General features: G+C 38.6%; 1 protein-coding gene across 6 annotated transcripts in view; it reads left to right on the top strand.

The window, feature by feature from the left end:
* LOC128120684 (zinc finger protein 120-like) overlaps positions 1–16,284 on the top strand; it is an 89,943-nt gene that overhangs the window by 72,609 nt on the left and 1,050 nt on the right. For 2 of the 6 annotated variants that reach the window (XR_008221931.1, XR_008221932.1), the window contains exons 2-3: positions 11,557–11,683; positions 11,884–12,988. Coding sequence is in view for 3 of the 6 variants with exons in the window: in XM_052754840.1 (XP_052610800.1) it covers positions 11,557–11,683; positions 11,884–11,944; positions 12,872–13,112 (429 nt within the window). In the remaining 3 variants the exon portion in view is untranslated. Of the gene's footprint in view, positions 1–3,801; positions 3,912–11,556; positions 11,684–11,883; positions 15,962–16,284 lie in introns of those variants that run through there. The other 4 variants (XR_008221930.1, XM_052754840.1, XM_052754842.1 and 1 more) reach the window with 4 other exon arrangements.

Genomic DNA, 16,284 nt, shown 5'->3' with positions numbered 1-16,284 from the left:
AGTCTTGCACAGACTGTCTCAGTGGTCTTCAAATAAAATTAGTTAAAATATTACATCAGTGAAATATTGTCTTCTTTTTAGATTGTAAACATTATCATCTAATGATAGAGGAAGACAGGACAATTTGAATAATAGATCCTATTTGCAAATTGAAATGATATACTGCTATCTCTTTAGTTTTTTTGTTTGTTTGTTTGTTTTTTTTTGGTTTTTCGAGACAGGGTTTCTCTGTGTAGCTTTGCGTCTTTCCTGGAACTCACTTGGTAGTCCAGGCTGGCCTCGAACTCAGAGATCTGCCAGCCTCTGCCTCCCGAGTGCTGGGATTAAAGGTGTGCACCACCACCGCCTGGTTTTAGGTTTTTTTTTTTTTTTACCTTTTCTTTGGATTGTTAATTTATTCCAAGGATTAAACTTTTGTTCCTGACACTTTCTCAGAACCACAATCTAATGCCATAGAATTGTTTCAATGGGTTAAGTTGGTTGCTGCTAAGCCTATTGACCTGAGTTCAATCTCTGCAACACTCAAATTACTTCTACAAATTTTTCACTTATTTCTACACTCAGGCTGTGGCATATGCACACTCACTCTCACACTGACACATACATAAATAATTTTTAAACCCAAATAAGTGTCACTGAGGTCACTTGAAGCCAGATGACTCCCTTGGTTTCATCTCTGGAACTCAAATGAGAGAAGTAGATAATTGACGCCTTTAAGTTGTTCTTTCATTGCCATATACACATGATGGCATAGGTATATCCACACAAACATAGTTCAAACATTTTTAAATGGATGAAATTAACCAAATAAAAAACTCAGTTATATAGAATATATGAAATAATTTGCCAGTTTACATTTTTATTACAGAATTTCAAGAGGTATTACTGTTCATTAGAACATTGATGGTTTCTTTTAAAATCTTATTTTATTCTTTAATTCTCTGATTTAAAGACAGATCATTTCAAAAACATATTTCAGCTGGGCTTAGAGATGCATGCATGCCTTGTAATCCCAACACTTGCAAGACAGTAGCAGGCCAATCTCTCTGAGTTTGAGATTTGAGGTCAGGTTGGTTCAAATAGTGAGTTCCAGGATAGCCATGTCTTTATAGAGGTATCTTGTCTCAAAAGATTACAAAAAGAAAAGGCATATCTCAAATTGTGGAACTTTTCCTATATAATCTGACTGGACACTGACTGGTTTCTACAAATCAGGTTTGTTATTTTTACTCACATCAAGAGAATTATATTAATAATGAAAATAAGAAGCAAAGTAGAGTCCATTCATAGATGATAGAAAGCCATTGAATCCTTTGACAACCATCTAGAGGGGACTTTCATCACCTTCAAGTTATAGGAGACAGAAGGAGTAATCTGTCATCTTCGTCTACAATTTAATGTCATATTTGGGAGCTGGAGAGTTTACTGAATAGTCATACTCCTCTTGGACACCCAAGTTTGGTTCCTAGCACCCACATCATATGACTTAGAACTACCTGTATTTCTAGGTTCAGGAGATATGATGCATTCTTCCAACTTCCTGGAGTATCAGATACACAAATGGTGAAAAGACAGATCTATAAGTCATTACATACTTTTTTTTTTTTTTTTTTGGTTTTTCGAGACAGGGTTTCTCTGTTTACCTTTGCGCCTTTCCTGGAACTCACTTGGTAGTCCAGGCTGGCCTTGAAAGTCATTACATATTTTAAAAAAGGTTTTTTTAAATTTATATGTTATTTTCAAAAGGAATGAAATTTAATTTAGGTGTATGTTTTGCCAGTGTGTATATCAAGTGCATGCCAGCTACCAGTGGAAGTCATGAGAGTGTGATTCCCAGTGCCTTTAGTTACAGGCAGTTGTGAGATGTCTTTTGTGTGCTGGGAATCAAAGTCAGGCCCTGTGAATGAGCAGCCAGTGCTCTCAGGTTTGAACCACCTATTTAGCCCCATGAACATGTCATTATGGCAGTAAGATGTGAATAGATCATCCTGATTTCATCTTTACTTCAGCCCTGATCACTCAAAAGAAATAAAAGATTGACAGCATCCAAAACTAACTTAATTATGGTTCTTAAAGAAGTTTCTAAGCTCAAATCTCCACAAAATGAGGGAAAAGTACAAAAACTGATCAGGTGTGTAACTGACAATACAAGTCTTAAAAAGGGTCTGACTGATTGACCAAAGTCACAAGACTGAGTTTATTTCCAATGTCATAAATGAGCAGCAATGCAAGCCCACAAGGACATATGTCAGGTGTATCCCTGCTGGAGTATATACATCCTATAAGGAGAGAAGAGGAAGTTGCTGGCATTAAGACTGAATGGGATCATATTTTGCTTTTTTTTTTTTTTTTTTTCTTCCTGAGACAGGGTTTCTCTGTGTAGCTTTGCGCCTTTCCTGGAACTCACTTTGTAGCCCAGGCTGGCCTCGAACTCAGAGATCCGCCTGGCTCTGCCTCCCGAGTGCTGGGATTAAAGGTGTGCGCCACCACTGCCCGGCCATATTTTGCTTTTTTGATGCCTGTAAAACTTTCAGTTGGGGACCTGAATTGTGGTGACTTCAGATGACATCCAGGTTGTCAGGAGATCCTGATACTTAAGCACAAGTCACTCTAAGGCTAGGGCAATCAGGTATTTACAAAGAGCTGTAGAGTGTGGAGGAATTGAAGGGAGGGAGTTTTGGCTGTGAAAACCCAGGATTAAATGACCAGAAAGCAATGCTTGGAGTGTATCTGAGGACAAGTTGCCTCCTATTGTGCTCTCTGTCTCTTCTCAGCTGTGGATCACTGCCATCCAGGTCTTCCACTATTTCCTGTTTTTGACAGCTACATGTAGCTATCAGTGACAATTCTCTTCATGCACCAATTTGTGGTCCCAACTTGGGCCTTTCAGTTCCTTAGTCCCCACTCTGCCAATTCCTATAACCTACCTTCCTGGTCGGAATAAGGATATTCTAAAGAGATATTTATATTTCTCCCTTTGGCTAACAACTAGTAAAACAGTGGGCCACATGAAATTTCCCTGGAACTCTCATTGTGGGGAAAAGTCTAAGTCCTCCAATTGAAAGTGTTTTTACTGAAGAAACATTTACTGTTTAACTGACCACCATACAGGATAGACAGGATCTGAGAATGTGCGAGGGTTTTAGAGATGGGAAAAATGTATTATATGGCTTCATTAGATTACTTAGTTTTGCATATATTTGCCTTTTGTCTAAACCTGTTAGGACCCCCAAGGATGGATTATTTACCTTATATTTTTGTGGTAATATATTGTGTACCCCAATAAAACTTATCTGTGGAATCACAGGACAGAGCCAGCCACTAGATTAGACATAGACTCCAGATAGTGATGGCACACACCCTTAATCCTATCACTCGGGAGACAAAGATCCATCTTGATTTCTGTGAGTTCAAGGCGGTGTGGTGGCACACACCTTTAATCCCAACACTTGAGATCTCATGTCTTTGCTTGGGAAGCACACACACCTTTAATCCCAGGAAGTAAGATGGCAGGGTAGAGAAAGATATATAAGGCATGAGGAAACAGGAACTCACTCTCTTGAGGCTGAGGATTTTGAGGTAAGAACATGGCTGGCTTGTTCTGTTTCTCTGATCTTTCAGCTTTCACCTCAATATCTGGCTCCAGGTTCTTTTTATTGATAAAACCTTTTAAGATTCATGTTACATATTTTCATGATTGTTCCAAATTTGTCAAGTGGAATCAATATCATTTTTAAAATTTTCATTAGTAATTTTTCCCTTTTCTATTCATTTCTTTTTTCTTTTCTCCTTTTTTTAAAGGTAGTGTTATTATGACTCACTGTCTGGCCTGGAACACCCACTATAGACTAAGCTGTCCTAGGACATCAGAGAGATCTGTCTACCTTGCCTCCAGAGTTCCTGCAATATAGGTGGGCATGTCACTCACTGGATAATTTGGTTCATTTAATTGGCTTACAGAGCATGAGTGGCTGAGCCTGGCTGGTAGAGTAGCCAGGTCACAGGCTCTAGTCCTAACTCTAGTAATAGAAGAAAGTTCCCATCCAATGCAGCCTTCCTAGCTTAAAGTCCACTGTTTTCCAACTATGAGCAATATTATTTTTCTTTATCATTGAGTCTCTTATAACTCATCAAAGGACCTGGGAAGAGTTCTGTCCTTATTCGGCAGATGGTGAAGCCTAGGCTCACAGAGATAAGTAGTCTTTGAATGTAGTTAATTGTAACTCATGTTACTTATCCTATCAATCTAATGCCTCACTAAATGAAGTTGAAGCCGCCTAAGCCAGGCATGGTGGCACAGGCCTGTAACCATAATACTTAGAAAGTAGAAGTAGGAATTTAAGGATTTCAAAATCATTCAAGATGAGAATAGTCAATGGGGTATGGTGGGAGGGCCACAGAACCAAGGGAGACTGGCTCAGGACAGTATCCATAGTCTTCCCTGCAGCTCCAGAACTTCAGGGTCATGGCAGCAGCAATTGTAAGTTGAGATATTTACCACCCCAAGTTTTCTATTCATAACAATGTTTTCTATTCTTGATAATGTTCCCTGTCTAAGGCAGCATAGATCTTCATCTAAGTAGCTAGACTTGCAGTCTTTTGTCCCTCTTTAAATTGTTCAAAGTATAACTTGTGTCCTGATCTTAAAAGAGACTTAAGGATGATATCATATATGGAATGCAAAATTTGTTCTAGGCTGGCTCCTCTTTGAGCATTAGCCAGAGCTTGATGCATGCAGCTCTTAAGAAAGATTTTTGTTTAGTAATTATTTAAGTATGTGGAGTGAATTCTCCCTGGGAAGGCATATTAATTTTAAAATACTTGTACTTTCAGCATTTTAGAAAATGTTTCTGAGACTATGTTTACTCAGGTGTTCTTGATCCCAGCCTATTGCTCCCCAGGGCAGCGAATTTCCTTTCCTCTTGATTAAACCAACTGAATTCTTGAATTAATGGGCTGTACCACCACTGAGTTTGTTGTTTTGTTTTGTTTTTTTTTTTGTTTTTTGAGACAGGATTTCTCTGTGTAGTTTTGGTGCCTGCCCTGGATCTCGCTCTGTAGACCAGGCTGGCCTTGAACTCACAGAGATCTGCCTGGATCTGCCTCCTGAGTGCTGGGATTAAAGGCATGCACCATCACCACCCAGCCCACTACTGAGTTTTAAATTGTCCTTTTTGAGTTCTGTAGTCAACTATCCATTGCAGTCACAGGAAAAGAATTTGCATGTGAAGCATGGCATCCGCCTTCAGATGAAAATTGGAGGAATAGTTTATTGTGTAGAATGCAGGGGGAAACAGGGTAAGCAATTAGCTGCTGGAGTTACCATTAAGGAAAAGGACCAGATTGTGGCAGGGTTAGTGATTTTTTAATTTCATAGCATATATTAATTCATGTCATGTGAATGAAGGCAGACCAGATTTATGGGTGTACAATTTAGGGAGGTTAATGAACATCTAATTTCCAAGTAGATGTCTCTCCTTTGTGGATATGTGCAATCCTGGTTGGTACAGTTAAGTCAGCTCAGAGTGTTGAACACAGGCCATTGTCTGTAGCTGTGTGTCAGGTTACAGAGCTCCGTAACTAATATTGCACATAGGGACAAGCTCCAGCACTATTTTATTAGTGCAATTTTCTCTACCAGGGAATATCAATTATTGGTTTCATTTTTTAAATTTGATTTTGTTTAAATGCATCACTGCTCTAATCATTTATTTGTTTTATTCTCCAGTTTTTCCCAGACATTAAATTTTTTTTCCATTTTTCTTAGATTCTGTTGGTTATTTTTCTGTTTATAGCAGTTTCTCTTGTATTTTGGCATGCCTCATACTATGTAATTGGGAATTGCTTTGATCATTTAATCCTGCCTCTGCTTTCCAGGGCAGGGAGATAGTCTTGTCACTCCTAGTCTAGGCCTTGATTGGTCAGTGAAAAGGAAAAACAGACCAGTGAATGAGTGTCCTCCAATCTCTCTGGCTTTTATTGGGAATGTATAAATGAAGAGAGACCAGTGCAATAACTGAGTTCACCGTACAACTCTAAAGCAGGTGTAGTTAAATCACAGAAAGGAATGGTCAAGAAAGAGGGTGAAAGCTTTCCTGATGTGACAGTAGTTGATATTAGCAATGAGTACTGAGTTAATCAATCTTAAATGATCAATAATTGTCTTGAGTGTCCACAGAGCAGGCAATCAAGAATCTGGATAAAGAACTGAACTTTCATGAAACCAATTTACTATAGTTACTCTAGTTCAACTAAAATAGAAGATCTGGATAAAATGCTGTGACCCTGCCTAATAGGACTGTTGTTTTCCAGGTATAGCCTGAAAGAAATGGTTTGAGTATTCCTTAGTGTGCTCTAATACAAAAGCCTTAGTCTCTGAAGAATATGATCATAAAGCCTGTTTTAACTTTTGGGGGGGGGGTTGAGACAGGGTTTCTCTGTGTAGTTTTGGTGTTTGTCCTGGATTTCACTTTGTAGACCAGGCTGGCCTCGAACTCACAGAGATCTGCCTGGCTCTGCCTCCTGAGTGTTGGGATTAAAGGTGTGCGCCACCACTGCCCAGCTCTGTTTCAACTCTTTAACATCATTTTTTGGGGATTATAATTGCATCATTTTCACCTTCTCTTTCCTGCATCCAAGTCCAAGTGTGTCAGTCATTCCAGGCTGGGCCTTGATTGGTCCATCAAGAAAGAAAAAGAGACAGGTGAATGAATGTCCTAATGCAGCTCAGGCTTTTATTGGGGGAGTGGCTATGAAGAAGCTGTTGTGTAAGAATGTGAATTCATTGTCATATGCAATCAGGTAATCAGTTTAGGTGATCTATAAATGTCCCAAGTGGCCATTTCTTGAGTTCCATAGACCAGGTTCCTTGGCCAGAAGATTGACACATCCCCATTGAAATGTGAGGTTTGTGCCCAGGACAGAGATTCTATTCTCTTGACCAAGGGCCTTTTTCTATTAATGGGCCTTCTTTACTACATTTAATTTTCTTCCATTTACACCATCCACAAATTAACTCTCTGAGTTTTGCAATGTTCCTAGGCCTTGGAAGCCAGAGAGACTGGGAGACGCTCATTAACTGGTCCATTTTTCCTTCTCACTGGGCCTGGCATGGAAGGAGTTGCAGGACTGTCTTCCCAGCACTAGGTAGCAGAGGCAGGATTAGGTGTAATTACATAGCATGAGTCAAGCTTATGCTACAGGAGACATTGCTCTACACAGAAGTCAATAATCAGCAGCTCTTGAGAGAAAAGGAATGAAATAATGACCTAGAAACATTAGACAACAGAAACAAAGAGATACCAGCAGTTAGAAGAAAATGTTAAAAAAAAATACCTATACAAATGCAAAGGTACCTGTGCAAAAACTGAGTTCATTGAACAACTTTGAAGCTGATATAGTGAAAGTGCAGAAAGGTGGGGGCAGAAAGGAGGGTGAGAGCTTACCTGCTTCAACAGTATTTGAGATTAGCAATGTGGAGTCATGTAATCAATTTTAGATGATCCATAAATATTCTGACTGGCTAGTTCTTGGGGTCCATAAACTACAGCATTCAATAATCTGGATAAAGGACTGACCTTATTGTGAAATCAACTTACTGTAGTTATACTCGTTAAACTAATATAGAAGATCTGGGTAAAATGGTGTGTCCTTGTCTGACAAGACTGTTATTTTCCTTTTTTAAAGATATATAGCCTGGTGGGGGGGGGGGGATTTGAGTAATACTTGGTTTGCTGTCATACAAATCATTAGTCTGTGGAACACATGACCATAAATTCTGTTTCAACTAGGTAGAGGTCATTTGTATAATATTTTGTCCCCAAATCATTCCTATTTTCTCCATTCTCTCAGAAATTGAGTAAGGCAGAATTAAAAGTAATTGGCTGATTTCTTGTACAAAGTATTGATTCTTTTGTGTGTTTATTACTGATGACTCATTCAGGTTTACAGTGGAAAAGAAACAAGTGGTGCAGAAACAAATGAAGAGTCAGTGCCCACATCCCTTTCTTTCTTGTTTTAAAAATTTATTTGTCTCTCATACATTCCGTAAAGAAAAACAGCATGAGGTAGTTTCAAATGGCAGTTGTGTGGTGAAGCAGAGGAAGGAAATTTCAAGAAGTTTAGCACTATTAAAGAGGAGGCCCTTCTTAGCACTTGAACCCTAGGAAGGTTCCCTAAGAGTAAGACTCCATCAATGTAAGCCTTCAATTTATGGATGGAATAGGCAACTTGATTCCTAATCCACAGAAGCAACCTCATACAGAATGTGTTGTAACTCTAGTCTAAGCATGGTAGCATCCATCACAACTTAGAAGCCAAATTTGGGGGAATAACACATGTTGTACTGATTCTGGAAACAAAGATGTAAAACTTACAGGTCATAGATTCTTCCTCTGTGGTTTCAGTTCAGCACTGTTGCACCCATCTGTAGCTGTAAGTTTCTCCAGTCCCGCCCAGCTCCACAGTCCCACAGCCATTTATAAAATAATTACTCAGAGGCTTAATAGTAATTACCAACTGTATGACCTGTGGCAGGCTTCCTGCTAGCTAGCTCTTTCATCTTAAATTACCCATTTCTATTAATCTGTGTTTTGCTATGTGGCCACAGCAGTACTGGTCTGCTGGCATGTTGCTGCTCCTTGAGCAGTGGTTTGGCATCTCCTCCACTCCACCCTTCTTTGTCTCATCCTTCAGTTTGATTGTATCACCTAATCTTATCATGCCCTGCTATAGGCCATTGCAGTTTTAGTTGTGGACCAATCAGAGCAACACATATTCACATATTCTGTATAGAAAGACACCCACAGTACTCATTGCTATTTGGCAGAGTCAGAAACCCATTGAGGAGATTGTGAGAGTTCATTGCATGAAGCTGTGAGAATTGAAGCCCAGTGCTAGTTTTTTGTTTGTTTGTTTTTGTTTTTATTTTTTCCTCTTTACTCTTGGTGGGCCTGCTATCTAGCTATCAAATGAATCACACTCACGGACGTTTATTCTTTCTTATAGGTCCTAGCTTGTCTTGTGTCTAGCCAGCCTTTCTCAACTTAAATTATTCTGTCTACCTTTTGCCTCTGGGCTTTTATCTTTCTCTATTCTGTATACCTTTCTTTACTTCTTACTCCATGGCTTGCTGTGTAGCTGGGTGGCTGGCCCCTGGTGTCCTTTCATTTTCTTGCTCCTTCTTTCTTTTTTCCTCCCAGATTTCTCTTTCTATTTATTTTCTCTGCTTGCTTGCCCTGCCTATCCTTTCCTGTCAAGCTATTGGATGTTTAGCTCTTTATTAGACAAATCAGGTGTTTTAGACAGGCAGAGTAACACAGTTTTACAGAGTTAAAAAAATGCAACCTAAAAGAATGCAGCACATCTTTGCATCATTAAAACAAATGTTCCTCAGCATAAACAAATGTAACATCTTAAAATAATATTCCACAACAGCCTGGGTTGCATTTTGAGACCACAAGATATTGAGATACCTAAGCTATAAGACACCTTCCATGGAGACCTAGCTGCATATAGGGAGTGGAAGTAACCAAAGAGAGAGATGTATGAGAAATTGCAGGGATAGGGCTGTTTAAACCCTTTAAAACTGAAGCCCTATACATCTGAGACAGAGATACAGGATTTGATGTTTGTCCTGCTGTGTTTGTCTTGTCTTGGTCCAATCTTCCCTCACTATGTCTCCATAGTGTTTCTCTGTTTTGGAAGGTGAGTGATATTCTGTGCCATTGTATGTTGGTTATATATAACTCATTTTCTGATTTTACAAGATGTCATTGTCAAGAGATTTTCTTGAGTGACAGAAGAGACTGCACATTTGAATAGTGTGACGGTTGTTGCAGACTATGAGGATCATTGAAGTGACTAAATACATTTTCTTCAAGATGACCATGAGCCTATAGTGACCAGGGTCAGAATGTAGTTGATTGAATGACAAACCGTCCAGATAGATGATGTATTTGAACTTGTGTCTCTCCTTGGTGACTTTCTTTCAATTGATTGTGAAACCTTTAGTAAGAGGAGCCTTTCTGGATGAAATTCCTCATTGGGAGTGTGATATGAGTCTTTATAACCTCAACCCATTTCCTGGTCTTTGTATCTATTGTGTTGTGGTTGAAACTAATCAGCCAGCTTCCTTCTTATGTTGTCATATCTTCAACACCATTATAGACTCTATCTCTAAATCACATAAGATACAGTAGAAGCAATTGCTATTCAGTGCTAAGGCAGTTTGGTAGCCTGCTCTTTTAATTTTTTTGTTCATGTGTTTTTGAAGACAAGGTTTGTCTGTGTAGCATTGGCTGTCCTGAAAGGAGCTGTGTATACCATGCTGGCCCATACTCAGAGATCTCCCTGACTCTGGCTCCCAAGTCCTGGGATTAAAGGTGGACCAACATTCCTAGATTTTTTGTTTTTATATTATTGAGTGATGGGCCTAGGGTGTAGGTTTTTGTACATGTCAAGCATATGCTGTTTTACTGAGCTTCACCCATATCTTGCATTTTAAAATTTGGCAGAGGGTATCATTCTGCTTTTCTGAATGGCATGTGTTCATGATATTAATACTGTCTGAGCCTTCTGAGTCATTGGATTTCAGGTGCATGACCTTCTTCCTGCCTGTTGTTTTTGTTTTGAATTTTATAAATGAATATGAGTGTTTTACCTGTATGCACGGATATGCACCATGTGAGTACCTGGTTCTCACAGTAATCAAAACATGGTCTCAGAAACTCTGAATTTGGAATAACGGATAGTTGTAATCCCTCATATAAGTACTGGCAATTGAGCCCACCTATATGTAAGACCAGCAAGAGCTCTCTACTACTGTGCCATCTCTTCTGCCCTGTGTTGATTATTTATGATCAACATTTACATTGCTAATGTTTTCATCTGTCCATTTGTAACTGTTTACACATGCAGTGCCTTTTAGTAAAGTCTTATTGATGTTACAGTTTGAATTGGGGCACTTCAGGTTTCTGGAAGATGAATGCAGAACTGGAATGACTGCATAACTCTTTGTAGGAACTTCAGTAAAAACTTCTGAGTTCTATCTTTTTTGTTTGTTTGCCTGATTTTTTTTTTCATGGGAGACAGGGTCTTAATATGTACTTCTGGCTTTCCTGGACCTGATTGCGTTGACTAGGCTGGCATTCAACTCTGAGGCAGATATACTTGCCTCTGCTTTCTGAGTGCTGGAGTTAAAGGTGTTAAGCCAATGTACCCAGCTTGTCTATCTTATTTTTTTTATAGTTAGTAATTATTCATACCATTTCTCTCATGTGTACTCTGTACTGTTGACCTGTTTACTTGTCTCTTTATATTTGTTAATAGGCAGTTCTCTTACAAGGTGATATGTTATTCAAAGGGTACAGAAATGACAGAGGTTACTCTCCTATACAGTTTCCTTCTAAAGTGACTTGGTGATTGCATTATAATAGCTATGTCATGGAATTAGTGTGGGGTGCACCAGAATTATATGAATATACTGTCAAAGAAGTATACTTTTACAATGTTGTCAGTATCATGCTTTCTTTTGTACATATGTATGGGATGTTTTAGAATGCAGTGACTTATGATGATGTGCATGTTGACTTCACTTGGGAAGAGTGGACTTTGCTGGTTCCTTCCCAGAAGAATCTCTACAAAGATGTGATGTTGGAGACCTACAGGAACCTCAGTAGTATAGGTAAGATTGAATTTTCCCTTATCTTTTAAAATAAGAGGACAACTGTTGCTTGGTTATTAATGCTTTTCTGCAATTTGATAGAGATAAAACAAGAATGAGGTGAATAAACCAGCCATGTTTCTAAGATTCACTGAAGATAGTAACTTAAATTTTACAGTTTTCAATAATATAACATACATTTTTCTGGTACTATATTTTAGGATACAGCTGGGAAGACCATGATACTGAAGAACATTGTCAAAGTTCTGGAAGACATGAAAGGTACTTTTCATATGTGAGCTAATACAAATATGTCTCTAAAGAAATTGTAATGTGTCCTAGAAGTTTTAAACAAAAGCAACATTGTAAATAAGCATAGCTTAAAGTGCATTGATAATTATTAAATTCTCACAAAACCACATACCACAATTTCAGGTAGGTGTATTGCATTTGCAAGGCATTCGTTTAAGAAAGAAGACAAAGAAACAATGCCTTAACAGATATCACGATTTGAATCATAGCACCTTGAGAGTTATGCTGTAGAACTGTCGGTCCATTTATTTCATATCACTCATTTTACAAAAGTTATACACATTGAAGAGGTGATAAGTATATCTCCAAAACCTTCTAATAAGTAAATAGTACATAGTAAAGGTAGTGTATCTCATATACTTGTTGTGACTGTGGTAAGTTTAGTGAGAGGAGCAGTTAGAGTCAAGAGTCAAGGGTCAGTTGTGGAGAAACCTTAATCCCTATAAAAGTCCATGAAGACAGAAAGGCAAACTGTGAATTCAGTGTGGAAACCTTTTATTAGTTATTCTTCCTTTACTAGCTGTAATATATATCACTCTGGATACAAGTCATATGAGCATAGGGATCTGGAAAGACATAGCATACTTCTCACTTAGAACAATTGGAAGATATGTAGCAGTCCTGACATTGAATATACTTGTTGAATTTGATTCAAGTATACAAGTAATCAGTTTTCTAACTTTATTGTTAATGCATCAATAAATTCATGGTACAGAAAAGCCCTATGAGTTCTAGGACTGTGTAAATACAGCATGAGTATAAACACAGTGATAAAACCTTAAGATCTGATTCCTCTTTACCGCTGGACCAAATTGTAAAATTATTTCATACAGCTATAAAGAGTCAACAGTGTATTGAACGTGGTAAAGCTTTTACATGTGCCAATTATCCTTGCAGGCATGAAAGAAGTCAAACAGGCGAGAATCATTCTGTATATACTCAATGTGATAAATTCTTTGCATATGATAGTCATCTTCAAAGGCATAAAAGAACAAATACTGGAGAGAAACCCTATGAATGTAATCAGTGTGGTAAAGCCTTTGCATGTTACAATAATTTTCAAAGGCATAAAAGAACACATACTGGAGAGAAACTCTATGAATGTAATCAATGTGGCAAAACCTTTGTATGTTGCTAAAGTTTTCCTGCCTGACCCACAGTCAGGACAAACTCTCTCACCTGCCAGTCCCACACCCCCTCAGACCCGACCAAGTAAACACAGAGACTGATATTGGTTACAAACTGTATGGTCGTGGCAGGCTTTTTGCTAACTGTTCTTACAGTTTAAATTAATCCATCTCCATTAATCTATACCTTGCCACATGGCTCGTGGCTTACCGGCATCTTCACATGCTGTTTTTCATCGTGGTGGCTGGCAGTGTCTCTCTGACTCAGCCTTTCACTTCCCAGCTTTATTCTCCTCCTTGTCCCACCTATACTTCCTGCCTAGCCAATGGCCAATCAGTGTTTTATTTACCAACCAACCAGAGCAACACATTTGCCATACAGAACATCCCACAGCACTTCCCCCTTTCTTTTTTTCAAAAGGGAAGGTTTTAACCTTAACAAAGTAAAATTACATATAATTTGGGAATTTGGGCGTAGCTTCTCTTACTACTTCCTGCTGGAGGGGGTCACTGTATCTTATGGGGACACAAAGAAAATTTTAGGATTATGGAATAGTCCATGAGGCTGTATCGTCTGAGCCAGTTGCCTTTAAACCATTCTGGATGTTGGATCATCTGGGCCATGGTGTCATCAGAGACCTTTCAGGGGGTCTTGGCTGGTCAAACCTGATGTATCTTAATCTGCAACAAATCCATAGCCTCTGGCTTTCTGTGGGAACAAAAGCAAAGTCTCCTTTCCAAAGCAACATATCCTTATATCCAAATTTTGAAGTCATGGTATCTTTAAAATATACATATTGGTTTAACTCAACATCTTTTATGATCAAATGTTTTTCTGCAGTTAAAAATCCCAAAGACAACACAATGCAGATTCTCTGTGTAATATCCATTTTTACATGGCTTATTTTTTATACTACCTTTACTGTCTCTTTAAAGTCTTTATCTTTTAAAACTATGTATTTGTTTCTATAACTCTATATATCACCTTTTTTGTCTCTTTCAAGCCTACGTATCTTTTACACTCATTGTAAACTATTACATCTGAATCTGTCTTTTTGTGAATCTATTGCCTTAAACTGCAGCAGCTGTGGCTCCTGGCTCCGCCCACCTCACCTTCCCAACATGGCGGTGGTTTACCGCCAGCTCTGGGAGCTATCGTGGGTCTATGCTTTTATCCAAGCAGCGTGTAGCCCAGAAACCTCTTTTTTTTTGTTTTGTACTAGAAAAGGCTAAATCCACCATGCAGCTTAATGTGCCACTTGCAGAGGCCTCATTCCCGCCATACTGCAGGTTGAGCGGGCACATTAGGAACCCACCAGTAACTCAAACTGACAGCTGCTGCTCATTTGAGAGAGACAATTAAGAAGCTGTTTTTAGCTCCGTTTTAGAATCTTTTCTCAGGTTTTAGGTGGAAACTCTTGCCACCATGTTGGACGCCATTTGTTGCTAAAGTTTTCCTGCTTGGCCCACAGTCAGGACAAACTCTGTCACCTGCCAGTCCCACACCCCCTCAGACCTGACCAAGTAAACACAGAGACTTTATTGTTTACAAATTGTATGGCCGTGGCAGGCTTTTTGCTAACTGTTCTTACAGCTTAAATTAATCCATCTCCATTAATCTATACCTTGCTACATGGCTCGTGGCTTACTGGCATCTTCACATGCTGTTTTTCATTGTGGTGGCTGGCAGTGTCTCTCTGACTCAGCCTTTCAGTTCCCAGCTTTATTCTCCTCCTTGTCCTGCCTATATTTCCTGCCTAGCCAATGGCCAATCAGTGTTTTATTTACCAACCAATCAGAGCAACACATTTGCCATACAGAACATCCCACAGCATTTGTATGTCTTAGAAATCTTCAAAAGCATAAAGGAACAAATACCCGAGAGAAGTCCTATGAATGTAATCAGTGTGGTAAAGCCTTTGCTTATCACAGTCAGCTTCAAAGGCATAAAAGAACACATACTGTAGAGAAACCCTATGAATGCAATCAATGTGGTAAAGCTTTTGCACGTTACAGTAATCTTCAAAGGCATAAAAGAACACATACTGGAGAGAAACTCTATAAATGTAATCTGTGTGATAAAACCTTTGCACATCACAACAATCTTCAAAGGCACTAAAGAACACATACTGGAGAGAAACCCTATGAATGCAATCAATGTGGTAAAGCCTTTGCATGTCATAGTTATCTTCAAATGCATAAAAGAACTCATACTGGAGAGAAACCCTATGAATGCAATCAATGTGGTAAAGCCTTTACACATCGTAGTTATCTTCAAATGCATAAAAGAACACATACTGGAGAGAAACCCTATAAATGTAATCAGTGTGGTAAAGCCTTTTCACAACACAGTCATCTTAAAATGCACAAAAAAACCACATACTGGAGAGAAACTCTAACGAATGTAATCTGTGGTAAAGCTTTTGCATGTCTTAGTCATCTTCAAATGCATAAAAGCACACATACTGGAGAGAAACCCTATGAATGTAATCTGTGTGGTAAAGCCTTTGTATGTATCAGTAATTCAAATGCATAAAAGCACACATACTGGAGAGAAATCCTATGAATGTAATCTGTGTGATAAAGCCTTTGTATGTATCAGTAATTCAAAATCCTGAGGAAAAAGTCATACTGCAGTGGAACCCTATAAATGGAGTCAGTGTGGTAAAGTTTTCTCTTTATAGAGGAGTAAAACTTTGTGTGCAGTCAATCTGTTAAAGCCTTTGCATACTACAATAGTCTTTGAGTAACTGAAATTGATACTGAGTGCTATTTATTATAATGTATTTGGAAAGCTCTTTAGTCAACATGCTTACAACCAGTTGCACAACAGTATTCTGTAGAAAAAAAATCGACAGTGTCAATAATCTGTTCAAGCATTATGATGTCTTTTTTTTTTTTTTTTTTTTTTTTTTTTTTTTGGTTTGCACTATCTAACTCATGGAAAAAACAAATTTATGAAGCCCTATGCATAGGTTAAAAGGGCTAGCCTGAACCAGAAACTAGAGCCAAAGAAACATACTTTGGCCCTGAATCCAGAGCCAGTGAAAGAAATACCCTGACCCTATAACTAGAGTCCAAGGTTTAAGAAGGGCCAGTGAAAGAAGCACTTTGGCCCTGAAACCAGAGCCAAATAAGCATACTCTATCTTTGATCAACTGAGCATAAAACCAATTGGTAGCA

Source organism: Peromyscus californicus, unplaced genomic scaffold (assembly GCF_007827085.1).
Source record: "Peromyscus californicus insignis strain IS unplaced genomic scaffold, ASM782708v3 Scaffold_2__1_contigs__length_46816999, whole genome shotgun sequence".
Taxonomy (NCBI): Eukaryota; Metazoa; Chordata; class Mammalia; order Rodentia; family Cricetidae; genus Peromyscus; species Peromyscus californicus.
This window is presented reverse-complemented; position numbering and strand designations above follow the sequence as displayed.